At 39.5% G+C, this 26,712-nt stretch overlaps 1 protein-coding gene across 4 annotated transcripts in view; it reads right to left on the bottom strand.

The window, feature by feature from the left end:
- LOC131692421 (calcium-transporting ATPase sarcoplasmic/endoplasmic reticulum type) overlaps nucleotides 1-26,712 on the bottom strand; it is a 108,710-nt gene that overhangs the window by 59,369 nt on the left and 22,629 nt on the right. For 2 of the 4 annotated variants that reach the window (XM_058979461.1, XM_058979458.1), the window contains exons 1-2: nucleotides 23,877-24,081; nucleotides 9,014-9,157 (exon numbers count right to left, since the gene is read on the bottom strand). In XM_058979461.1, the coding sequence (XP_058835444.1) occupies nucleotides 9,014-9,131 (118 nt within the window). In that variant the 5' untranslated portion in view covers nucleotides 9,132-9,157; nucleotides 23,877-24,081. Of the gene's footprint in view, nucleotides 1-9,013; nucleotides 9,158-10,512; nucleotides 10,726-23,876; nucleotides 24,082-26,712 lie in introns of those variants that run through there. The other 2 variants (XM_058979459.1, XM_058979460.1) reach the window with 2 other exon arrangements.

The raw sequence follows: 26,712 nt of genomic DNA, 5'->3' as shown, positions 1-26,712 counted from the left end.
TGGCATTCAATCACTCACGAAGTAAAGCGGTACCATTTCACAGGCAATAAAACACCCCCGCTGTTAGTTCCGCGAAATGTGTTTCGTTTCGTTACTGCAATACCAACGTGTGACCCGAAAATGGGATCGATTTCCAATCTAAATTGTACGTGACTATTGGTAATAGAGCGAGTCCGATATTAAGAATGTTATTAGTGGAACAGACACTCCTTAAGTACATGCCGCTTTAATTCGGTGGTACATTTCCATCAATGCTGTCAGTTTTGCACTGACTGACCGTATCGCGGTTATTCGCTTTAACATGAACATTGATTTCTGTGTTAGAAATAAAAAAACACCACTGTTCCTCACTGTTTACATTGTACAACTTATATAAATATTTTGGAAGTTAGTGTGACAATTGCTGTTGAAAATGTTAGTTACACTAAAATTGGTAAAACGCTGACAAACAGCTTTTTGAAGAAAGAAATACGAATCAAACGGAAAATAAATCATTTACCAAGAAAAATATTTGCCAATTCTCTCTTCGCAGTTCATTTCATAGCTTATTGACCGGCAAACAGTACCAGGATTTTTTTTCTGTCCAGCCATTTCTTCGCTATAGTAATAATGGGATTCGCTGTTCCTCCTTGTTCAATATTACTGGTACACCAAATTCTTTTTTTGCACGGGGGATGCATGCCGTGCAAAAAATACCGTGTAAAAATTCCGTGTTATCACACCTAGTTCGGCTCTGGCACAGTCAACGGAGGTTGTAGGTAAGCAAAATCTTTCCGTAATGGCACCTTCTATATCAATCGTTATTCAAAGCATACGTTCGTCACGTATTTCGATAAATTTTACGATTGCATGGCGATAAGCCTAGGAGCTGAGTATTAAGAATTACACGGAAACGATCAAGAATCAGCGCCTAGAAATCTTATCGAAAGGGGAGTGGTTCTTTCTAGTGAAAGTTTTAAAAATCAATTGAATTAGGTGCTTTACGAGTTGATAATCAGCGATTGCACTACTTATGGTACTCCTAGTTGGGATGCAGAGTTATATTGTGAGTTCGCAAGTACAATTGAATAATTTTGATGTGAAATCCACTCTCAAAGCGTTGTACAATATGTAACTCAGAAACATGAGAGTATTTCAATATCGACAATTTTTTCATTTTTTTATGTACGTACAAGCTGACTCACTTTTACCAATATTTTGCACCACGTCCTCATTTGAAATTAGGATACCGTATCTCGAAAGTCAAACATTTAGCGTAGATTCGGTTACTCCAGAAAAATAACATTTAATGTTGTCGAGCAAGAGTTTTAACCATCTGCGTGCGAGGCACCAAATTCCACACTAATTATTCGAAAGTGTTGGAGACTGTTGTAAACAAACGTAGGTATTTTGTACTTCACTGCTTTAAAATTTTCAGAAAAAAATATTGTCGCTTTTATTGCACTATATTATAATAAACTGCAGTGAACTTCAATGTTAATCCGCATCGTCACCTTTCATAGTAGCAATAGTACGAGATATTTGTACTGAAAGTATTGCAGATTAAGAGCAGTAAGTCAAAACAAGTGTTTGAGTAGAGAGTGTGTCAGCTCATTGAAGAATTCTGAGGAAAATTTCCAATAGGATCAAAATAAAGTTTCCTTGTTTACTGGGCAGGTGAAGTGCTACACCAAAGTTAACACAAAAATGTAGCAGAACTTTTTTTCAATTGCAAATCAGTTAAAATTCAGTTCAAAATAGTCCTAATTAAGACATTTCATTTATCAAATTCACCATGCCTACCATTGAGTGCAATGACACACTTAAGACGACCATACTTCCAGGGAGCTTCTGAAATTTGAATCCATTCAGCCACAAGACATTTTTAGAGCTTCTACGTTTTCATATTACATCCAATATTTTCTTTACAACATAATCAATCGGATAAAGAATTGGTGAATTGGCCACTCTTTGTTAGAAACTGACCTTTGGTACATCCTCTATGGTCTATAAGGCAACATCCTCCCTTTTTAAAACTCAAAAATACCTCTTTCGTTGCTCTGCGATCAACGCCAATATATATGTCGTCCGCGAAGCCAACAAGCGTGTGAGATCTCGTGATAATGATTCCGTTGCTTTGCATCTTTGTATCGCACCATCGAGCACTATGTTGAACAATCGATTAGAGTGCATCTTTCTGCTTGGACCAATTTAACGACACAAACGAGTCGGATGACCGTCCGACTATTTTGACACTTGATTTTGACCCATCCAGTGTCATATGCATCAGTTTATTCACTTTTGTCGGAAAGTCATGTTCAAGCATTATCTGCCACAATTCGTTTCGTTTCACTAGCTTGTACGCCATATTGGAATCCCAAAACAGACGGTGAGTCCGCAATTTGTATTTCCAATATCTATTCAGAATTTGTCGCAGGCTAAACAATGAGCTTTGGTATTTGCAAACAACGGGTACAGTATGCTAAACAGAACACTAGAGAGTACCTTTTCGGTGGCATAGGGGATCATTATGGATGGATAGTTACTACATTCGAGTTTGTGACCCTTCTTGAAGATAGGGATGAGTCCATCCAACGCATTCAAAGGTAAATACTTTTTAAATCCGCCCAGATCATCCTGATCAACCAGTGGATTGCTTCGTACAGTCGGTCAGTTCGGCCGGGAATCCGTCCTTATCAACGGCTTTACCGTTTTTCAGTCCTCGAATAACCTTTAGCAGTTCGTCTAGCGTGGGCGGATCTATAGCTTGTTAATCTTCTACAATCCATTCCTTCGGTTATACTCTTGGTCGTTCTACTGGAACATCTGTAGGCGACGTGGTAGGATACAGTGTGTGTTAGTGGCGCTATTTCTACAGGAACCAGCAGGGGTTCCACAAGCAGTAGAAAAGATTGGTGGCGCGCTTGAGCCATTCACCGGCATCAGCTGAGCATTTTTTTTTCAAATTTTTTCTACAATCTACGCTAATACATTCATATTCTTTTAAACGTGGTAACTGTGATTCTAGTCGATCCCAATGAGTGGCGACGGCATACTATGTCACCCCTTCTAACTTTTCGTCCGAATATTTCGGCACCAAGTAGATAATTCAAAAAGAATGTATCAGAACTCTCCTTTTACTCTTCCCCAGATTCCCCAAATCGCTAACCAAGGTATACTTATTATCCAACAAAACTAAATTCCAGTTCCTCCCGTAAACAAAACTGCTTCCTCTCCCAAACCCCTACGTGTCCGATAATCCATCGATCGATTGGGCGATGAATGGGTCATTTTCTTCAAACCCAAACGAAAACCACTGCGAGTGGCACAGGTCAGTGAAGACTTAAAACGCTAGGGTTCGCAAAATTACTAAAGTACACACAAATAAACGTCACGTAGTTCTTTCTGATCGAAATGAAGCTAACGCGGTAGTGAATGATCCACGATTCAATATCAAATATGGACTATCACACTTAATTTGAATTACTGGGTACAGTAAAATTTTACTGGGGTTTTGAACAGCAAACCGTTCGATAATCAATTCTGTAAAGTAATTCGGTTGCCGAACTCACCGCAATGAGTTCTACCCAAACATAAAAAAATACTGGTCAGTCAGCAGTTTCCTCTGAAAATGGCGAATTGACAGATGATTTGCTGTACCTGTTTTGTAAGTTTTTGACGAGGTTCAGTAATGTTGGTACAATTTTGCCGAACAATCAGTTAGTATTTTACTGGAAATTGTGTATGTACCGAAAAAACAGAAGTGCTGATAGATCCAGTGAAAAATATTGCGGGTTTCAGCAAATTATTCGAAAAATTATTGAAAATCGCTAAAAAATTAAAACAATTTTTTAAACAATTTGCTGACAGCTCCGTAAAAATATCAATTTACTGTCCAAGTCGTCAAAAGAAATTACTGTACAACTTTTAGCTGGCTTAGTGTGTATATTCCGGCTAATGTGGTCGAAATAGACGGGGTGGTAAATGAAATATTTTTGGAGACCACTGACTTGAAAATTGGGGTGAGCATCTTAAAAACCCCAAATCTCCCGCAGGTCAAGAAACTCGCGGTAAAACAATTAAACTCAGTTCTGCTTAATTCTGTACTACTGGAAAAGCTTCGGCTTCCTCTCCGTATGTATGTTCCCAGAGTCATAAACTGCACTAATAGCAAACAGCTCGGCTATACGAACACCTAACAGTTGCAGTAAAGTAAAATGTTCAGAGTGCGGTAAGGATGACTCATGAGCACAAAGAATAGTGAAAAGTGTCTTCTTTGTGGCGGTAATCCTCACTCTACACGTGACTTGCCGACGTACAAACTTGCGATCCAAACGCACTTTATCGGAAATATCGAAACCATCAAACCCGAATCCCATTCCATTGCAAAATACATTCCTAGATTTATCTTACTACGATGAATGTAGCTCAGGAGATAACGATTAAATACTCAATCTTGGAGCCAAAGAAAATAAGTACTGCCTCCTTCTCAAAACATCCATGCAAAAAGGGACGATGCAAAATAGACCTTCTATTTCAAGGAAGCCAAGTTAGTAGCCCCTGATTTTCAAATTAAATCAAGAATTTTCCTATCGCGAGTTTTCCTGAATTTGATATTATTCGACTAAATAGTGACGACCATCTTGGAGGAGTACATTTGGGAATCCGAAAAAGTTACTCATTCTACAGAATCAACCCCCCTGTTTTCCCACGTATTAAAGTGGTCGTTTTTTTCAAATACAGACCAAAGGAAGAGATTGTTAAACTTTCAGCACCTCAAGGATATAAGAGTCCTTCCTGCATCCCGCTGGATCCTAGGGAACTTCAACTCTCATGGCGTCGCTTAGGGGCAGTCTTACGATGATAGCCAGGCCGCTCTCATTTCCGACCTGTGTGATCAGTTTAGCATAGCTATCCTGAAAACTAAGGAAACCAGTAACTCCGGCTCGAGAAAGCAAGTTTGATCGCCAATTCTATTTCCAATGGATTGTGTCCTGCGGAGCCATTAGAAATTTTTACTATGATCTTTGATATACGGAAACAATACCCAAGAGAATTGAGTCTGCTGAAGTACTGCCACAGTTAGACGAGCATAACTTCCTAGTCAGCCTAGTTTACGACAGTGCTGTTAAAACTCAAACTAAGAGGGTCCCTGACAGCACATTTTAAGCACGCCCGCCAAATTAATGGGGGATTACAGAGCGATCGGAATCGTATAAAAAAGACAGATTCGTACTACAATACGCGTCGAGAAGGCAAGCAGGACTTACATCCCGAATAAAAGATAAAAAGCTTCGTTAAACCAAAAAGTGAGGTTATTGGCGCAACTTTGTTGAACGCTTGTCAAAAGCTACTTAACTGAGTGCTCTTAAAACTTTTGACTTTGTGAGGAAGTTACGTCCTGATTCGGTTCCCGCACAGGAATTCTTCCGAGACACTTCAAATGATTCTGAGTTCTCTTTAACGATAGTCGACTTATCAATAGCTCTAAGATCAACTCTGCTCTGCTGAAAAACTTGCTTGATTCAGCAAAGATTTGTTAACCTTAATCAACAGTTTTCTCGAACAAAACATTGTTCCACACGAGTGGAGACAAGTTAAATTTGTCGCCATCCAGAAGCCCGGTAAACCAGCTTCGGATCATTATTTGTATCGAACAATTTCTATGCTATCATACATAGGAAAATTTTTAGAGAAAATGATACTTCGTCGTCTCGATAACTGGGCAGAAGCAAATTAGCTGCTTTCGGAAACACAGTTCGGATTTCGAAGCGGCAACGAAACAAAGGATGTTCGGTCAGAGAAACTTCATCGGAATGGTCTTTCACCCATGTTGAACCAATGTCGTATATACAGGTCTGGCGAAGATGGCACTTTGGTATTCGTAAGATTAATCATACATGAGTGGTGTGAGTGATCACAGTATAAATCGACTTGCTTTCGTCATAGCGGTCGTTCCGCTCCCATTGTATCGTGTGACCGCTATGACGTCGACCCGTTGTGCTTCTGGATTGTTTACATATTTTTGGTTGCCAACACTAGCAAACCGTGTGTTCTGCCACACCTATATATTCATCATTGATGTTGAACAACTTCTTAATCAACTTATTGCGTGAAAAATATATTGAATTTTGCGCACGGTGTTTCATCAGCATTAAGATTTAGCTATTCGGCTCTCCGCCAAGGCTCATGTCTTAGCCTATTTCTGTACAATATCTATGTCAACAGTATTGATGATTGTTTGGCAAATAAATGTACATTGAAATTGCTTGCAGATGATGGCGTAGTGTCGCTTCTAGGTACCAATGGCATAAAGCCTTTACAAGACACCCTAGACAATTTATCTGTCAGGGCTGTTGAGCTGTGCATCGAATTTTCGGCAGTGCTATAAGCAGAGTACCGTTGAACAAATAATAGTCGCCTCCATCGGATCTGAGAGATAAGGCTTGTTGGTGAGGCTCTGCAGTAAAATTAGGAATATACTTCGTTTCAATTCAGTGATATTGCCACGTGGTGGAGTTTGTTGTTTAAATTGAAAACAAATCGTTTGGGGAAGTTTCATTAACTGCGAAATTCTGCCTACAATGCTAAATAGAAATCGTTATTAGTTCTCAGACCGCGCCGTGTACATATCGAAGTCAGATACCGACGTGGAAGCTCTGTAATTAGACGGAAACTGCGGAAAGTCCTGTGCAGTAGTCATCAGTCCAAAATACAGCTCCAAGTCAGTCAAATCCAAAATACAGCTAACCTCATCTGCTAAATTTCAAACGGTTGCCCAACCAGTAACATCTTCTCAGACAACAAAATGTCACTATTTACTAACGTAGATAGCGAGGGGAAGTGTGCGTCGTTAAGAATTAACTTGATAGCTGTTATATGAGAGAACCCGAAGAAAAGAAGTTTCCCTCCCAAAAAGTAATTGATTTCAGGAGTGTCCCAGATCCTAATATTGACGGCAGTGTATGTGATACGCATAACAGTCCCATACTATGATATTCTTATGCAGGTGGGACTGTTATGCGTATCACGGCAATACATGAATAGCAAAAAAGATACTAGAATTCATGTCAATCCAAATACAATATGATCTACCGTGATGTGGTGATGAAAACATTGCTTAGAATAATACAAGAAGACGAATAATCCAATCTAGCCCAGCTGTATTTCCTATTCTTTTGTGTACTTATGCCTTTAGTAATAATAGGGTGATGAGCCCATTATCGCTTTGTTTCTATTATCACGCTACCCATTTGAAGCCGTTGGTTAGAGCAGTGTCTGTCATCTTTGTTTAACGCATTGAGTCAAATGGTAGTGCGTATTACGTAAATTTGCAGATATTTGAAATTAGATACTAGTATCTTTTTGAAAAAATTGGTTAATGGGATCCACATGTATTCTGTTTACTGAACTAACCACATACTACCATTCTTGCTAACGAATGTACTTTGACTTGACACCAAATCAAGGACAAACTGCCGTGTTCGAAAAAAGTCTCTATAGTGTTTCCGAAATGTAAATTGATATTAAAATTCAGCTCAACCCTCAGATTTATCTAACGAAATGCCGACGGGATGATGACGTAGATAATATGAGTTTCTGCACCTACCACCTACATACGAAAGTGCAAAATCATTTCATCGTAACCAAGAGCGTCGGTATGACGACATCGACGGGATCCCGCGAAAAATTTGATAATCAAATTACCAGACTAAGCCAGATTGATAAACTAGTACATACTCGTTTATCTGTGTCTCCCAACATCTCGACTGCAACGAGAATGTGAATAATCAACTTTACAGGTTGAAGAACACGAAGTAATTGCGTGCTAATCTGCGAGAGCAGAAAACTTGTTTGTTTACTCTTTCGCCGTATAGCGCAATGGAAGTGTATAACCATGAACCGTTGGCGGCGATGGAACTGTTTATTCTGTTACCAGAGCGCGCGACATTTACTGAAGTGTGGGTGGGTAATAGAATGTTTTCTCATATAACAGCAGTTACGATGTGATTTCTGCATAAATAAAGCTCCGAAAAAAATCGCCGAGTGCGTGTCTGCAGATTACATTAACGGCCAAATTATGTAAATAGCAAAGCAATACGTTGATACCGCAACCCCGTTCCGGTGCTTTTGACCTTTTATTTTTATTAGATTTTTTATTAGACCATGCATAAAAGTCTTAGCGTATAGAACATTTGAGTAACAAAAAATCGTAATTCCTCTCAGTTCTATTGTCGTGTACCTCGACATAAAACGTTGTGGAATTTGGAATGAATTTCTTCAACGTAAATAACTCAAAAGTTTTGCTATCAAAATTACAAATATTTTACACAGGAGAATCTGCCCGTCATACCGTCAAATTCATTGAAAATTTCTATTTAAATATCCTAAATTTAATACCAGGCCGCCGCTAAAGTCGATCATTGGCGTATCTTTGATATTTTAATAGAAGTAACATAAAATCGACGTTCCATCAGAAGCGATACTGTCAGTTCTCCAATCGATAATTCAACACCATTCAATAGATAATTACCACCTGATCGTCGATAAATTTCAATCGTTTTCCTCCCCGTCGGAGACGACGAACCACGCGACTTTCGCATTCAGGCTGCTCACGTGTAACAACGTTTCGGTTTTTTTTTTGCTAACGTAGCTGGCCTTACCCATCTAGTTAGTTGCCTTTTCGCGATCATGATCGCGACAAGCGCGAGTAAGTGAGACTATCTTGTAGACACTGCGCTAGGAGGAGCGGCGCTTTTATACACGCTACGCAGAGATCGTGGCGCCGTGAGGGTAATCTGAGACATTGCCGGCGCGAAACCGATTACGAATGACGTAAATCGGCGTTTTACTGCGATATTGCTTCTAGCCGAACTACCTCATGAACTGCCTATCGAGAGGTTCAGACCACGTAAACCTCGTGCACCCTATTCCCGAAGGTGAGTCACCGAATCGGACTTGAACTTGGCATCAGGACAATTCGAATATCTTGCGAAACAGAATGTGTTGGACAATAAAAACAAAATTTACTTACCATTGAGGCCGTATTTTTTCTGATATTCCTTAACCTGATCAGGGCTGAGACCTTTTTCGGGATCCACTCGGAAGTATGATAGCACTTCTTCGACGGACTTGCAATGGCCGTCCTCCATGGTGAATTAGCTAGTAACCGGCAGTTCTGAAATGGGGGAGACACAATAAGACACAGCAGGTTAGTCAAGTTTGGACACTGGGGCAATTCACACACAGACACGCATTCGAGGCGGTTCGTTCTAGATGGTTCGCGATTTTCTTGTGTGCTGCTAGTTCTAAGCTAAACTAGATTCATTTTGAGGTATCCGTGATATCGAAGCACTTTTGGTTTTGAGCACATGTTGAGCTTGTGACGCATACATATTCACTGATTGCGGTAGGTTCCGGGTGGACCAATTTACGATCGATATTTTTTTTAAATTTTAATAATAAAATAATAGAAACTTCTGTGTGACAAACAATATTTTTGTTAAAATTATGATCTATTGTAAGCCGAATATATAAGCCAATTGCAATTGTAAGCCAAAAGGGTTAATTTAATCTTAAAAAACAAAAAATTTCTTGCATATGAACATTAAACTATCGACGGATTTATTTTATTTTCTAAAACCTTGGTCGTTAAATACTATTCAAGCGATACTTTGAAACCCTTTAAAATGTCTTCAATGCTCTAATAAATCATTCCAAGGCTCCCGTTGAACACGTCGAAAAAAAAGATTGTTGTGAATATTTTTACGTGTGTATGATCGATTTATACAGTGAATCTCTTATGACTTCTTCTTAACGTAGTTTCATGTCTCAGGGTATTATATCGTAATGTTATGCCGTGTGTCATCACCGTGAAAACTGACAGCCTGTCAGTCTGCCAGGTGTATTCGGCCTATTCGGTTAACAGCTGCGTTAATGTCGCTCACGCTATGTATTTTTTGGAAGTGAAGCAAAATTGGACAAATGACAATCATCCTTCCAAACTATATTCTTTGCTAAGTCATGCTAAAAAAGGCTTAAATTTTTTATGACGATGGCTATTTATTAACAAGAAAAGCATAACTCCAACAAATGTCGCAACGTGTGCCCAATTGTGAGATTTGTTTACTGGCGCTATCCGTAAATCGCCCAGCTGATGAGCGGAACGCAGCTGAAGACCCGTACAATCACTGTTTCGCGACTGCGGAATGAAACACTCGTACCTATGTGAGGCCAGAAGCGTGTCAGTGTATTGGTACCGTTGTTTCATGTGAAGCAGAAAAGCTACACGCAAGCACGTACAAAAAAACCGTAATCGTCATAAGAGTATGCGACCATAACCTTAAAATTGTCGGCAGTATAGCACCACTGACAAGCTTTAGAAGTGCACTTTTGAGCAATCCAAGTTGTCCACCTACTTTTTAGTAAATCAAAAGAAAAAAAACTCGTTGCACTGCTTACTAACTCGAGTCAGAGTAGACAGCAACCAACAAGCATGAAATACATTCCTTCTCGGCCGCCGTAAGCACTTACGTGGTGATTTGTGTATCGCGTTCACGTTGACGGGATAGGGAACAAAAAAACGGGTGACTCCACTCTTCCCCTTTTCTTTTACAGCGCCCAGCGCTTCCGTTCTACGGCTTGTTCCACTTAAACTACTTCTATTCAAATTATTAAATTAAATTGTAGCTATTTACAAGGGAAACGGACTTCCACTGCTTTCAATTAAATTAAACTTGCGAGTCTTCGTACCAAAAAACTGGGATCTTTAATTCCAAACACTAAATTCTGGTTGGCAAAAGCCTTCCGATCAGACTCTGGTTCCTTCACACGCACGCACTGTATTCCTGTTGCTCACACGTAAAAACTAGAGCAAATAACCACTTGACTATCGATTGAGAACTTTCCACTGATTCCTATCATAAAGTTTTGCAACCGAACGATAATTTGGCCACCGAAAACGCGAACGTCATTTTAGCAGAGCAAATGTTGCTTCATTTTGCAAACTCCATTGAAATACACAAAAAGGAACTAGCAAGGAGCGAGAACAACGGTGTAACGGCGGGGCGGCACTGATGACGACGGCAGCGGTGGCGAGTGTGCGGTTGATGTACTACCATATACACGATGAAGGCGAGTGTGTGACAGAGAGAAGAACAGCGCACAGCGAGCGAAATACACGATTGCTTGGCGATATATCTGAAGCGAAACTGAACCGAACACTAAACTGCCCGTTGTCAGCCTGACTCGATGGCTGACGAAAGCACGAAGTTCTCGATGCGCGAAAGAGAGAGAGAGAAACAGAAATGGCGATGACGGCGAAAGCAGGCTATCCTGCAGTCAGCAAGAATGAACGAAACCGCCATGCCAGCGATAAGCAACACGCACACATCCATGAGTGACCCGCTTTGGAATTCTGATTGTTTTCTGTATGGATTTTATTTCAAATGGAGAACCGATTCTAAATCAATCGGTTTTGGTACGAAATGTTTGCATTTGGGCTCGAAACAACTCAGAATTCACTCAAATTTTGAACCAATTTCCGAATGGTTTGATTTACGATGGATATGGGCCGACGGTGTGTAGATTAGACGTAATAATTTAAATCACCGCAATTTTTGAGAAGGGCGTTACTAGCAGTGACATCATTCAAAGAAAATTATAAGTGAACATTTCCAGACGTGGTTTTATCATCCATTTAAAAACTATTGCGTTTTTTTGCATCTTTGATTGCATGATTCAGCGATCGAAACTCAAAGCTTCATAAAGTATTTGAAATTATTAAATTGAATTTTATTTTACCATAAAATACACAATATGATAGTACCCAGTTAAACTCATTCCGGAACCGGTTCGGATTTCTAAATGGAGTCATTATGGATTCCAAATCAAATGCAACAACCGATTCCGACTCAGAATCGGTTGTTGCATTTGATTTGGAATCCATACTGACTCCATTCAGGATTCCGAATCAAATTCCGAATGGTTTGACCGGGTATCGGGCTTTCGGCAACCTTTTGTACTTTTTCGGTCGCATGCATCACCATTGAAGTATTGCTCTTACGTTTTTTGCCTTTCTCCTATAGAAAGGTTATGCAATCACTCTGAACATCGTTAATTTAATCCCAGCCCGGAGGGCCGTCTGTCAAATACTATTCGACTCATTTCGTTGAATTCGGCAAATGTCTGCGCGTGCGTGCGTGCGTATGTATGTGTGTGTGTGCGTGTGTATGTATGTATGTGACCAAAAATAAGCACATCGGTTACTCAGGAATGGCTGAACCGATTTTTTTCAAACTTGGTCTCAAATGAAAGGTACAATGTTCCCATAGGCTGCTATTGAATTTCACTATATTCCGACTTCCGGTTCCGGAGTTACGGGTTGAAGAGTGCGGACACACAGCAAATTCTCATTTTTGCCTTTCTCCTATACTGCCGTGATCCGCATAACAGTCCCATTTGCTATGGGTTTCCTATGCAGAAGGGACTGTTATGCGTATCACGGCAGTATAGAAAGGTTATAAAAAAACTGCTCTTGCCCAGAAACTGATTCCTCCCCGGCACTACCTTACGTCATTACTTCGGGGAGGAGTTTTTATGTGCATAGCACACACTCTAATTCAACTTCTTACTAGTTCATTTCTTCCGCAGGGTTACAGCCCCACTCCTCGACACAGCACCAATTCTCCACCATCCACACAGACTGGCAATTTCTGCATGGCAGTCGGAAAGCTGGCTGTGAGTCGAGACTTAGTGCTCCTCCCCTATGAAGACAATCTGGGCGGCAAACTTCAGACTGTCTAATTCACCGAGCCCTTCGGCTCCCTTGTGCCAGTTAGCACCGTAACTCCCTTCTCGCACCATTCAGCGCCGTTTACTCGTTGAGCACCAGACTTGTTCGCGAACTACTCGGTCTAGTCCCCGACGATGGACCTAGCCTACTCCAACGGAGAATTCCCCGGCGAGAGAAGTTCTCCCGAAACCGAGCCAACCAACCAGGTGTCGAGGTCAGTTCGGCGATTCCGGTGGAGCAGGGCGTCCGGTTCGCTGATGCCCCAACGTGCGTGCGTATGTGTGTGTTTGCGTGTGTATGTATGTATGTGATCAAAAATAAGCACATCGGTTACTCAGGAATGGCTGAACCGATTTTTTTAAACTTAGTTTCAAATGAAAGGTACAACGTTTCCATAGGCTGCTATTGAATTTCATTAAATTCCTACCTCCGGTTTCGGAGTTACGGGTTGAAGAGTGCGGACACACAGCAAATTTACATTTTTGCCTTTCTCCGAAGACTTCATATCAAGAAGACTGATATCTCTTTCCTTCCCCCATACAAACGAGAAGCGACAGAGGTTACAGCGCCTCTATTGGAAGAAGGGAGGAAGCTTTATGTAAAAATGTATATGTGTGTGTGCATCACTATGGAAAGTACCACCTTTACCCGCAAGTGGCGTTGCTGTTACTGTCTCCGGATTCTGGACAGAGTTGCCAGTCTTCTTGATATGGAGTCTTCGCTTTCTCCTATAGAATGGTTATACAATCACTCTGAACATCGTCAACTTAATCTTTTTTTTTACTTGTGTAGGTTTTCTGTAGTTTAACAGGCGTGTAATTAGGGGAATACGATGAGGGGTACCACCTCTCCTCCACATCACTCACCACCTTTTCCTAAACCGCCCTTCGCTCATCATGTACCTCTCTACCCAAATAAAATTTTCTAGTTCCTCCAGAATAAATTTTCCTAGTGGGTCTAAAAAACCAGTGAAAAATTTGGTTTGAAATGATTTTGAGTTGAGAAACTAATTTAAAATTTCTTAACAAGGTGAAAAATTTTGGTGGGGTCCAAACTCCTGAACCCTCCTCCTGGATCCGCCGCTGATTCTAATGTTTCAGGGTGGACACATAGCAACTCAAGTTCGAAGCTGTCCATTCATTGTACGTATGTGTAAAACGCACTAAATATGTAATAGACATTTCCACCATTATATTAAACATACCTGGCCATGGAATCGTAGTTCGGATAAATGAGAAAGGCTCAATTGCACCACCAGGTGTATTAAAACGGGTTTTTACAATAACTTCCGTTTTATGCCATCGATTTCGTCCGAGTTTTCTCGATAGCTTTTATTGTTACTATTTACAGCAAAAGCAGCCCTTACATGTTCAATATTTTTGTCAATACCAGCATTGACGATATTATTACAATATTTCAATCCCATTTGCAATCGACATCGTCAATACAACTTTTTTACATTACACGTACAATACTGTTGTCAATACTCTCTAGTATTGACAAAAATATTGAACGTGTAAGGGCCGCTTAAGACAAGATGTGACAATCGGCTTCATATTTTTCCTTGGACACTCTGCATCCCTAATCATCCAATGAAGGACGCTCGTTAGGCCAACGTTGGATGATGTCCGAAGAACCGTTCAAGAAACGTTCATCGTTGGACTCGTGTTGAACGATTTGGAACAATTTTTGGGCTCCTCAGTGGTTAGTGCTGGCATAGGCAAATAGAAGGCGAATGGGCAAGGAACGGAATAATTATTTTCATTTGTGAGAATGTTATCAGTAATCACAATGAGCCTTTCGGTATAAAATGAGTAACTTTCTATAGTGGAAACAACAAAAAATCGAAATAACGCTATCAAGCAAAATAAAGTTTACGTTCTAGGAGCAAAACCGATTAACTGGTGGTGTAATCAAATAAAAAAAATAATCACCAGCTGTAGGGGTAAGCACTAAATCTCCAATTCGAAGCAGTGCCAAAAGTCGTACTTGTTCGTCACTTAAAGTTCATTTAAGTACATTAAATATTGCCGTCTTTAAAAAAGTACTCAACAAATTTACAGTAATTTAAGTACAGATGAAATTTTATGCATAATGCATTCTGTACATGAAATACACAAAACATTTTAAGTAAAGTAAATATATACTTTACATATATTACGCAGGTTTAAGACGAAACAAATTACATTAGGTACTTGGATTATTCGATTTTACTCCAACCGACATAACCCAACAAAATGTGCCGGATGAACTTCGTTTGACAATTCTCGGGTTTTTGTTTGCATGGGAGATATGTGAGTGCGAATGCAACAGATAAGCATCCGTTGCACTCGAACTAAAGCAACTGACCATTGTATGAAATGCCTTAACCTCACAAATTTGACAAGTGCTGGTCCTTTTGTTTACAGTTTGGACATAACAAATTTGAATTCCATTGAAATAAGCTTAGTGCTAATAATTAATTACCAAGAAAAACTACTTGCCGATTCAGAGAACACTAGAAGTAATTGATAAACAAATAATTATTTCACTTATTAGATCTTTCATATACATTTTCGCACAGTAGGGAATAGCACATTTTAATTGTAAGGCTCTCTAGAGAACATTTGACCTGCGTTAAGCCAAAGCGAACTGAGCGCCAAAATTTTTTCATGGTATTTTTAATGAAAAAATTAATTTTTCGATTATTTACCATTATCATAGAAAGTTTAAGGGTACTTATTTTCTATCGATTACTATTTGATTTCTCAGAAATAAATTGATGTAAGTGTTTATAGTACTACATTAGCTGCGATAGCGATTTTTAGGAAGGTATCTCCAAATGGCGCTTGGTCCTCTATGGTTTAACACAGGCCATTTATACTTCTAAAAACATGATTCCCAATATTTTGTAAATGCTTCATTTTGAGAATACGAATAACCTCTAAGTTCAAAATGTAATCAACAGGACCACCACCTGTCACATTTAATGCATGACGTCACTGTGCAGTGACCAACTCCGACCATTCATTCATCATGAGTTCATTCGTGTCGTCATCTTGTAGAATAAAGACGATGAATTACTGAATAAAGACTCGCCATCTTATCCCAACTAAATAAAATGTTTTGGAAACATTATTTCCTGCAAACTAGCACCACTGTCACAGCGTTAACTTCAGTTGACTCGTATACTACAGTTACCGCTGAGTTGCAGCGTCGATACTGTTTTTCATCATGAAGTGCTGTGTGAAGTTTTGTACCAATAAAACTACAGCCGGTTTTGAAAATATTGGTTTTTTCGCTTCCTGGTAAACTACGACCTTCGTGCGGAATGGGTCCAGTTCTGTGATTTTCAGGAAAATTACAACATTATGGATAGCTGTAATGGTTGAAGCAACTTTTAGAAGGCACCGTAATGATAAAATTTATGTGTTTTACCTTGTCTTACGGCCAATTTCTTCACTGGATGAAAACCGGGTTTCGCCGAAAACCAGTTTTCAGGTTGCTGCTGACCAATTTGCCGAAAACCGGTTATAAAAGAAAACCAGTTTTCATCCAAGTGAAGAAATTGGCCGTTAGGGATTCGATTCAGAAATTTATTCAAAATATTTTAACTCACTATCACAATACTTTCCAAAATTCATTCATCAGATTGCAACATTTGACATGTATTCTGCTCGATTGGAATGACATTGACAGGTCTCGTGCTCGATTGGAATGACACTGACAGATAAATGGTAAACAAACGATTGGCGTGTTGAGTTTTTATCCAGAAGGGTTCAGTGTCGTTATTGTAGAACTCAATTCCCATTAAGTACAACAGAAGTATTATGAAATACTTTAATTGCCTCCTACGTATGTAGGTATTTTTAATACGACGCACTCCAACCTGCTAATGGTGGCCCCTTCTATTTAATAGCCGTGCAATGGTGAAAATTTATCCAGCTATGAATAATTTTAATAAAATAATCAGTATTCAATCTCCGTGATTCATTTTGTTGACCCATGCTTCTCATATTTTGTCTGTGTATTAGTGCACTGTGATGAACACTTTCGATTTGCTATCTTTGTTATGACTCTCCTTCTGGATGCCCTCGGTCGGCATCAGAACAGTACAGCATCATAATTCAGCTGATGGCACCGCAGCAATGATAGGAGAGAGATAGAAAAAATATGGCTGCTGTCAGCAGCAGGGTTGTGACACAACCTTTAGTGTTCTGACGAGGGGAAAGAATGCGCTGATAAACCGGTATAACTATTGTTAATTTCACATCAAATTGGACTATGCGCAACTATTGTCGTCGGAGTAATAAACGTGCACATTCATTTCCAACCTTATGAGTGTCATCGGTGCACTTGTTCATTGGGTTACTATACAACCCTCTAAAAATGGCTTTCTACTGAAGAATGTTCGTTGGTTGTTGGTTCAAAAATTTTTTTGGGCTTCCCAGTGGGAAAAAGGTGCACCGCACACTTTCTGGCGATTCAAAGTAAACGTGCACATTTTTAACGAGTATGTATACTGCTGTGACTGATGGTCCAATTTGCTCGCACTGTAGGCTTTCGTCGAATATAAAATTTCCCGGTCAGCGTGGCAAGCAAAAGTTGAGCAAAGCGAAATTGATGCTGGCAGTTTCTGCGAGCATTTTGCGCGATTTGTGCGAGAATTCTGGCAACGAATTCGCTCAAATGCAACAATCGTTTCTGACAGAAGCGGTTAAACCAACCGATGCTGCTCACATTTATCCAGAATCCAGCCAGAAATGTACGGCCAAGATCTCTGCACGCTTCCTGCCACATATTTGTCAGATGTTTTGCTCGATTCGTTCTAAATTCTACCAGGTAGGAATTGCCAGGATCTTTGCACAGTTTATGTCCGAGTTATGCCAGGGTTTAGCTCGGTTCCTGTCAAAATTTGCCAGAAAACACGAGCGAAACCGAGTTTGCCCTAGCTCAACTAACCCGACAGCATACGCGCAGAAATATAACAGGGCTGCCAAACCAAGACTTACAGAAATCTAGCAGAGCGGTCTCTGCCAGAAAATTTGCTCACTGGGTTATAGTTTCGGCTGGATGTTGTTGGCTCGAATCAAAACTTGTCGAAAGTAAACAAAGTTCATTTCATATCGTCAACCTGGCGCCCAGGTGGTGAAATCAACGAGGTGCTGGAGCGTTGCCAAAAAAATTGTATTTCCAGATTAAATTTTACTAAACTTCCCAGTTTAACTCAGCCGGAATGCTGGCTGGATCTAATTCGTATTCCGGCTCCGGTGACACAACCGATTCAAGTTAGAATGTTTAAGGGGTACCATTTCGATGCGGCTTAGCCGCATAACCGAGGCCCGGGCGGGGTGGCAACCGACCCGCCGTCGGAAGCAAGCGAACCTGTGATCCACTCGTTTGCCCGGCTTACTCAAACATAGGGGCTATCCCTAGTTTAAGTCCGACTGAGCGGTAGCGAAGTCGGACAGCACGCGCAAAAGCGATGTGGCGTAGCCACATTGGGTGCTGGACACAAAATAAAATTGGCATCGCTAGCAAAAGGTAAACACAAATGAACACTCCGGATGAACCTATCGTCAATTGACATTTCGACGAGTTTTGATTCGAGCCAATAATATGGGCCCTATAGTTTCACGCCAAACCGAGGGGCAAGCACTATATCTTCAATAGTAGTACTGTCAAAAGTAGTACTTAATTAGTTACTTTAAGTACCATAAAGTACATTAAATACCGCAAATATTTAAAAAGTACGCATCAAATTCATTGTACTTTAATTACAGAAAAGGTTTTAAGTAAGCTTCGTACCACAGAGAACAGACGTCCATCTTCAGCATTCAACTTGTGTAAAATCTCTAACGGTTTCGAAGGTAGTTGAGATATCCAAACCAGGTGCGCTACTGTCGTGATGTTTTTTGTGGCTGAGTTCGACAGAATTGACAGCGGTTTTTCCTCTACCCAGTCAAACTAGTCCGGAACCGATTCGGACTTCCAGCTCAAATGCATCAATCGATCCCGGTCAAACCATTAGGAATTTGATTCGGAATCCTGAATGGAGTCAGTATGGATTCCAAATCAAATGCAATAACCGGTTCTGAGTCAGAATCGGTTGTTGCATTTCATTTGGAATCCATAATGACTCCATTCAGAAATTCGAACCGGTTCCGGAATGAGTTTAACTGGGATAGAGTCGGAATCGGTTGTTTTCTTTGAGCAAGATTCCATACAGAACCCATTCAGTATTTCGAACCGGTTCCGGAATGGATTTGGTGTATAGTTGGGATAGGTTGGTGTGGCGGCGCTAGTGTTTATCGTATATTAATTCAATTGTTTACACATGTTTTTTAAATATTTTTATTTGATCATGGATGTCTGTTCTCTGTGTTCGTACTTTAAATACGCAAAATATTTCAATTGCCGTCAATATGTACTTTAAATACTTCAAGTACTCACACATTGACGTTAATTATATTAAGTACCTTATTAAGTACACCAGAAGTTTTATTTTTAAATACTTTCATTATTTACTTTAATTATATTCACAATATGTTTGGTATTTTCAATACGACGCACTCAAACCTGCTAGTGCTTGTCCCTCGCATAAAAACTATGACGGATTCCATAGACGATTTTGGATAAAAACTTCACCGTATCTGAAAATCAATAAAACTTCATGTTATGCATACAACACAAGTGATAGAACAATATTGTTGTTAACATAGAAGCACGTGAATCGCAAACTTCCGAAAATTAACAAAAAGGAAATAACTAATTACAAGCTGATAAGTAAATCGCGTTGTGGAAATTGTGGCAAGCCGGGGTCATTCGATTGCTAGGTAGAGCTAATTACGATGGCAATCACCGCGGTTCGGAGCTATACTGTTCGAAATAAGAGGAATGTAAGACTATTCGTACGTAGGCATTGGTCTAACCATTACTAGGAAAGAAAAAAACCGGAAATGTCCTCTCACTTTCGGTCAGCAATTTACGTAACCTGCATCAAACAAGATCAGGATCTGCGACATCCCAGTACGGGTAATCTATCACTTATCATAGAGAACAAACGTCCATCTCGAGCTCTTAAGTTGTGTGGAAAATAAAGGCCTGTTCAAAAGTAATTGGGATATCAACACTAGGTGCGCTACTGTCGCTATTTCGCGTAGTAGGTGAGTGTGACAGCTGTTACATAGACATTTTAAAATGGCCAACTTAGTTATGTCTTTAGTTGGGATAGATCGGTGCGGTGGCGCTGGTGTTTCAACGGATATTCGTTCAAATGTTTACACAACTTTTATAACCTCATTTTTTGAACATTTTCTCTGTGCACTTATCCGATTGATTGTAATCAGAATCGATTTTGTCACTGTATCCAGTCGGAAGTCTGGTTGGACTTACCGGGATCTTTCAAGTGCCAAAAATTAATTAAACTAAAACTGGCACGTGCCCCAATAACTATTCTTTTAGCCTATTTACGATAGCCTAAGTGGATGAATTCCGGTGGATCTGGCTTTAGGCGTACCAAAAAACGTCGATTTCGTACCTTTAACATCCAATACGACTAAAAATGACCCATATCCCAATGATTATTCTTTTAGCATAATTACAGTAGTCCAAGTGCATGAAAAAAGTACAATCTGTCTAAACTGATTAGTTTGATCAGTTTTCAATATATCGAGATGAAGAAGTTATACTAAATTCTTTTTTCACCGGAACTATCTCTGACAACACTGCACTGCCCAGTGGAAACGAATGAGAATAAACGCATTATTCCTGGTAATAACTGTATTTCAAGGGCTAATATTCAAATAAGATGTAGTTTAGGCAGTTATTAATCTTACTGGTTTTTGTGAATAAAACTTCCGTTAACCAAGAGTTTTGTGTTGTTTAAGCGTATATAAAACCTATCCCAACTACAAGCATAATTATGTCGGATATTTTGAAAACTCTATGTGATCAGCTGTTATTTCAGTAAAACTCATTTACTAAACGAAATGACGACGGTAGCACACGTGGTGGTTATATTTGAATTATTTTCGAATAGGCCTTTAATTTTTACACAATTTTTACGCTCGAGATGAACATCTGTTATCTGTGGTATGATCTTGACTCAGTAAAGGTCAATCGGAAAATGAGCCGGAATTCTCGCTGCCTTCTTTGAACGGTTGATTTCAAAATCGTTCAATGAAGGGCGTTGGTTGGACCAACGTATGACGACATCTAAATTGCCGTTCAACCGACGTCCATAGTTGAACGTGTGTTGAACGATATCGAAACAATTTTTTGGGCTGGGATTCCAGCTGAACGATATCCGGTTTCGACACATTACAAAACCGATATTTTAAATGTTCTGATTCCATCAGAATCCCGAACCGGTTACAAAATGGGTTTAGCTGAGTGGTTCAATATTTACCCTCTAAGAACTGTTGCAATAATATTCATGTTCCCCGATCGTTTTAAGTATTCAACAGTGAAATATGTGCGCAGTGAATATTTCACTTGTTCACCGGGAGTGTAAACACGACTATGGATGGAATCAAAGTGGAGTCACAGAGAACAGACGTCCATCTTCAGCATTCAACTTGTGTAAAATCTCTAACGGTTTCGAAGGTAGTTAGGATATCCAAATCAGGTGCGCTACTGTCGTTATGTTTTTTTGTGGCTGAGTTCGACTGAATTGACAGTGGTTATTCCTCTACCCAGTCAAACTAGTCCAGAACCGGTTCGGACTTCCAGTATTAATTCCAGCTCAAATGCATCAACCGATAGAGTCGGAATCGGTTGTTTTCTTTGAGCAAGATTCCATACTGAATCCATTCAGGATTTCGACCGGTTCCGGAATGGATTTGACGGATAGTTGGGATAAGTTGATGTGGCGGCGCTAGTGTTTACCGTATATTAATTCAAATGTTTACACATGTTTTTTAAATATTTTTGTTCGATCATGGATGTCTGTTCTCTGTGGTGGAGTCATTAAGCCGTATGCTATTTTTATTTTTTTTCCGATGTAGCTGAAGTTGAAAATACGTAGTTAAACTTTTTTTTCGCTTTTTTGCATGCTAAATAACAAATATAATTTTTTTTATAAAATTAAATTATTACGACCACACTTTCCATTGAACTATCTTGATCCCTATCCTTTTGCTGGGATAACTGTCAAAAATGCTAACCCATGTGGCTAAGCTCACTGTCAAGTAAGGGCGATAGTTACATTTTCGTAGAAAATCGATCAAAAATATTCTGAAGTTTGAAGGGTTGAACATATATATTGTTATATTCAGAAAGATGACCTCTATCGGTTTATGTAATAAAGGAGGAATTTTATTCTTCATTTAATGAGCAAATTCAATTTAACAAAACTTTTATATGTTAATTATCGTACCTTGTAGTCAGCTCAAAAAATAAAAAAGCACAACTAAATTTTTTTATCGTCATCTGCACCGAAAAAGAGTAAACACAGCATATAGCTTAATGACCCAATTTTGGGTTCCTAACAACAGAGATGTGAAGTTTTCATACTATGGTACACCTATGTGCGGTTGATTCATACCAACTCATAGAAAACTCACTATAATCTCAGTTGGTTCAAGTTAAACAATCCACCGCTCAGACGTCCTAAATTTAAACAAAATAGATGTTTGGTTTCGCGGGTGTAAATCGATAACTGATCTGCGTCAAAACTGTTGATAGTCACCTCAGTGAATCAAATATAGCATGTTCAACAAACCGCGTTACAAAGTTCACATCTGCGAGGTACATAAATATTGCTGCGTTTGGTTGCTTAAAATGCAATAAAACATTCGGTTATGTTACCGTCGGAGATAGATGGAAGAGAACGGGACTATCCAAAATTTGAAAAATAAATACACCAATCAGTAATTGGTTATTTGTTTATTAATCATGACTCGAATATTGACAGCTTTTCCATCATCTATTTTTCGGTTTTCCTTTCGGTCATATTTCTCCGGCTATTACGTCAAATATAGACCATTCATCTTTTCATCTGCGTCGATACCGACGAGATGCGTACGTACGTGTGGAAGAATTTAAGCCAAAAATAAAAACCGCGAAAAATGGAGTTATTTAGCATAAATCAATAACATTTTAGGAAAAAAATCCGTCATGAGTGTGGTGGGGTTGCAGGCGGAAAATTGCCGGAACAGCCAGAGGTATAAACAAGCTAAAGTGCGCATTTAGAAGGCAATGATGTTTCCTTGAATTGGATTGGCAACGGTCTAATTACACTATTTTATTGGGCAATATTTCTCTCGCCAACTTCACCATATCGGCGATGGGATTGGGGGGAAATGTGCGGTAATTTTACACAAATCTGAACTAGTTCGACTGACAGTATTGACAACTCGAGCAGCTAAAGTGCAAAAGTGCACTTTGCTGATCAGCTCTTAGAAATTTTAACGAAAAATCGCGATTGCACGGGAACGACGTAGCCACCTATGATTGGTGTATAAAAATGGAACGATCACCTGGTCAGTTCTATTTCTAGACCCTCGTGCAGAGAGGATGCTTATGGTAGATAGGTTTTTTTTACTTTCGACTTCGGCGAATTTGTAAATACATTTGCTACTATTTTGCGCTAGTTGGTATGTCCGTTGTTGATCGTCCTTCACTAGAGTACCGGAGGTATCTTCTAGTGCTAGTGTCCAGCGAGCGAGGTTTCCGACAGGCAGACCGGAGTTGCCATTCCCGGTCACACACACACATGCATATAGATATTCGCGGGGAGATCTGTGATCCCGTAGCTTGGTTTAATTTAGAGCACTTCTGTTATTTTTCCTGGGTGACCAGTGTGCTTTGCCCGGATATCACTCGAGTGGTTGAAAGCTATTTATAAATTTATGAATTTAATTCCTCTTGATTTACTGTCGAACTGCTGTGGACACTTTAATGTTCGCATTCTTGGCAAAGTCACATAATTTTCCATGCCTGTTCAATTTTTCCTGACACACTTTTGGATGATTACGGATTTCACACAATGTCCCCAGTTCAGTTCTTCTTCTATAAGCAAATCTTCGTCCAATTATCAGGGATTTCTGCTAGTTTAACCCAATCACTTAAAGCACCCAAATGATCTTTAGAAAATTCGAAAACTCCAGCGAAAAAAACTTACACCGTCCGGAAGGCACTATATCTCAGGCACCGTTAAACACCACTAAACTTTCCAAAATTAAACAAAAAGTTTCTATAGAATAATAGTGCGATTATATAATAGACCTTAGGCCTAGCCAGTTGCGAGCCAGGCTAAGGCTGTTATACAATGGTAAGTAGCGCACCAAAGAAAAGATCGTGGACGACTGAGCATTCGTCCCCGTATGTAGCAAGGATCGCTACGGAAACAGCTACTTGCGCAGTAAACGATTTTCCCTACCCAACTGTCGTGGGTGCCGAGGAAAATAGCGGCGCGCGCATCTCTCTCATTGTCTCTTTGTCTCCGCCAGAAAGAACGAATGAGTGCGCCAATCACAGCTCTCTGAGAGTAGAGTTCCTGCCCGAGGTGGAAAATATCAGCGTTTTTTTTTAAAGCCAAAACGGAATTAACGACGGTCCCAGATGGCTTGCCAGAAGCAACGGAGTACTGTCCCGGGGACGGTCACCCAGTTTTAGAAAACCCTCAACCCGATTGCCGTTAAGGCCGGAAAACCCGCCGCTCATCGCATGCGAGCAGCAACGCCGTGAGAAACTTCACTCACCACCTTGCGCTACGATATATTTTATGTGTACCGTTCTGTCTGCATGTACGCGCGGTAATTATTTTTACGCGATCCCAGGGTCGCTCATATAATATTAGATTAAACGTAATATTATTTTTAAAATAAATAATATCTTCACATTGGAATAGTGGCAGCAAAAGGGAATATTTTTTTCACTCTGGTTACTCTCACTCTCCGTCTCGTAGACCCGTGCGATGAGCAGTGGTTTATGTAAAATTTTATAAATAAATCCACTGATTCCCCGCCAACAGAAATGCAAACGAAGAATATACATATCAAATTTATTGTGTCGAATGCATCAACATGGGTGTAGAGGAAAAAAATAATTTCTTGGCAATCTAATCGGCATAATTTTACCTTAGGGTTTCGCTTTTCAATAAAAGTTATTTATATCAGGAGAATATTTGCTAAAACAACCTGCGATGACGAAAAAATTCGAAAAATTGCTATCAATGTTCGAAACCTAGCTAAGATAGCAGACGGTGATAAAAAAATAATATTAATGAGTCTTGCGGAAGTAACCTTTACCATTGACAAACGAGGTCACTCGAGACAGTGAGTACTCCTCGACGGTCTAACCGGTTGCGGCGTTGGTTGTTGATTTTTGAAATGCAAAAATACTTGTCACAGCGTTGGCCGGCAATCCATTTATTTTTGTCGGATAATGCGAACACGGGATGAATGTCACTCATGCTAGGTTCGGGTAGGGATTTTGGTTCATTTGGCAGCGCATCGACTAAAGATTGCGATCTAAGTGCTAAAATATGGAATCGAGTCCATTTCATTTCAAACATTGTTGACTTTTGCGTCCTAAAAAGAAGGTGAGATTCCAGGATATAGGTCGTCCATTTTCGGCAAAATAGTTACTGAACTATTACGTTTTTCACCAACGTGCTTCTTTTTATCGAATTACGAGGTAGTAAATCCGATTGCAAATTCTCACAAATTTCAATGTATTTCGCAAAAAATAGCTGTAAACCACATAATTCTGGAACAAATTCGAGTCAAACTTAACATGAACCGGCAGAAGAAATTTGATTTTTTGGAATTGGCTCCTAAGAAATCTTTTGGAAGTGTTGCTGTCATTAATACGAGCACTTGTGGTGAGACCGTTTTAAAACAAATTTAAACAGCTGTTTAGAGATACATTAATAAAAAAGTTCAAAATTATAATACATTATATCTCGGAGATACTTTACATTGTAGTCTAATTTTTATTTCATAGAAAATATGGTATTCCATCTTAGAACATTGTGTTCTGTTTAATATCACTTGAAATGTGACACATTATAGCGACAATTTAAATGTTACAAACCAATTTTTATGGAGCGTGAGAAATTTTATTCATTTTAGATGATGTTTCGTGAGTACCCGTCACAACAATAAGAAATGTCTACAAAATATGGTTAATTTTGTTAAAAAATCACAAAATTGAGTCTGGTCTGATCTTGTATCATACCATGGCTTAGTTCGAAGTATTTTTATTAAATCTTTTTCCGTTTTGTGGATTAAAATAGTTGGCTAGATGGTCCAGCTGCACAATTAAAATCAAGGATCAATGATATGCAGAAAAGGTGGATTTCAATGTCGTCCAGATCATGACGGTAGAACTAAAGACAGTTTTACAACCACTAAATGTAACATTTCTGTAACATAAAAGAAAACAATGTGTTTCAGTGTAGTCCAGCTATTTTTAACGGCTTTTTAGCTTTGCGTGCTCAATCTAAGTTGTTCGAATAGATATTAGATTTTATACGTTTCAAATCCGCTAATCAACGCGGGTTTGTTCCAAAGCGCTCAACAAACACCGATGTAGTTTGTTTCACTTCCTTCATCATCCTGGAGATAGAGAATGAAGAATAAATGGGTGCAATTTTGTACCGATCTATTTGCTGTACCTACTTGATAAGATAAACCTTGACATTGCTATAGCAAAGCTCTCGCGTCGTGGTTTCCACGGGTTGTTCCTCTACTGGTTAAACTCGTACCTGGTAGGTCGCGAAATGTGTGTAAAAATAGGAGTCTGTCTAAAAATAGGAGTTCTGTCTATGAAAGATTTACCTTTACCTCTGCTGTACCGTAAGGAAATCACTTTGGACCTACCTTATTGCTGATTTACATCAATAACGTGAATCTTTTCTTGTAGCTTGTATATGCTGTTTACATTAAATTGTATTTCAAAATTTGTAACCTAACAGTTTTTGATATCCTCCCTAATTGGTGTCAACTAAACAA

This window comes from Topomyia yanbarensis, chromosome 3, assembly GCF_030247195.1.
Source record: "Topomyia yanbarensis strain Yona2022 chromosome 3, ASM3024719v1, whole genome shotgun sequence".
Taxonomy (NCBI): domain Eukaryota; kingdom Metazoa; phylum Arthropoda; class Insecta; order Diptera; family Culicidae; genus Topomyia; species Topomyia yanbarensis.
Note: the sequence above shows the minus strand (reverse complement) of the source record. Positions and strands in the feature narration are given on the sequence as shown.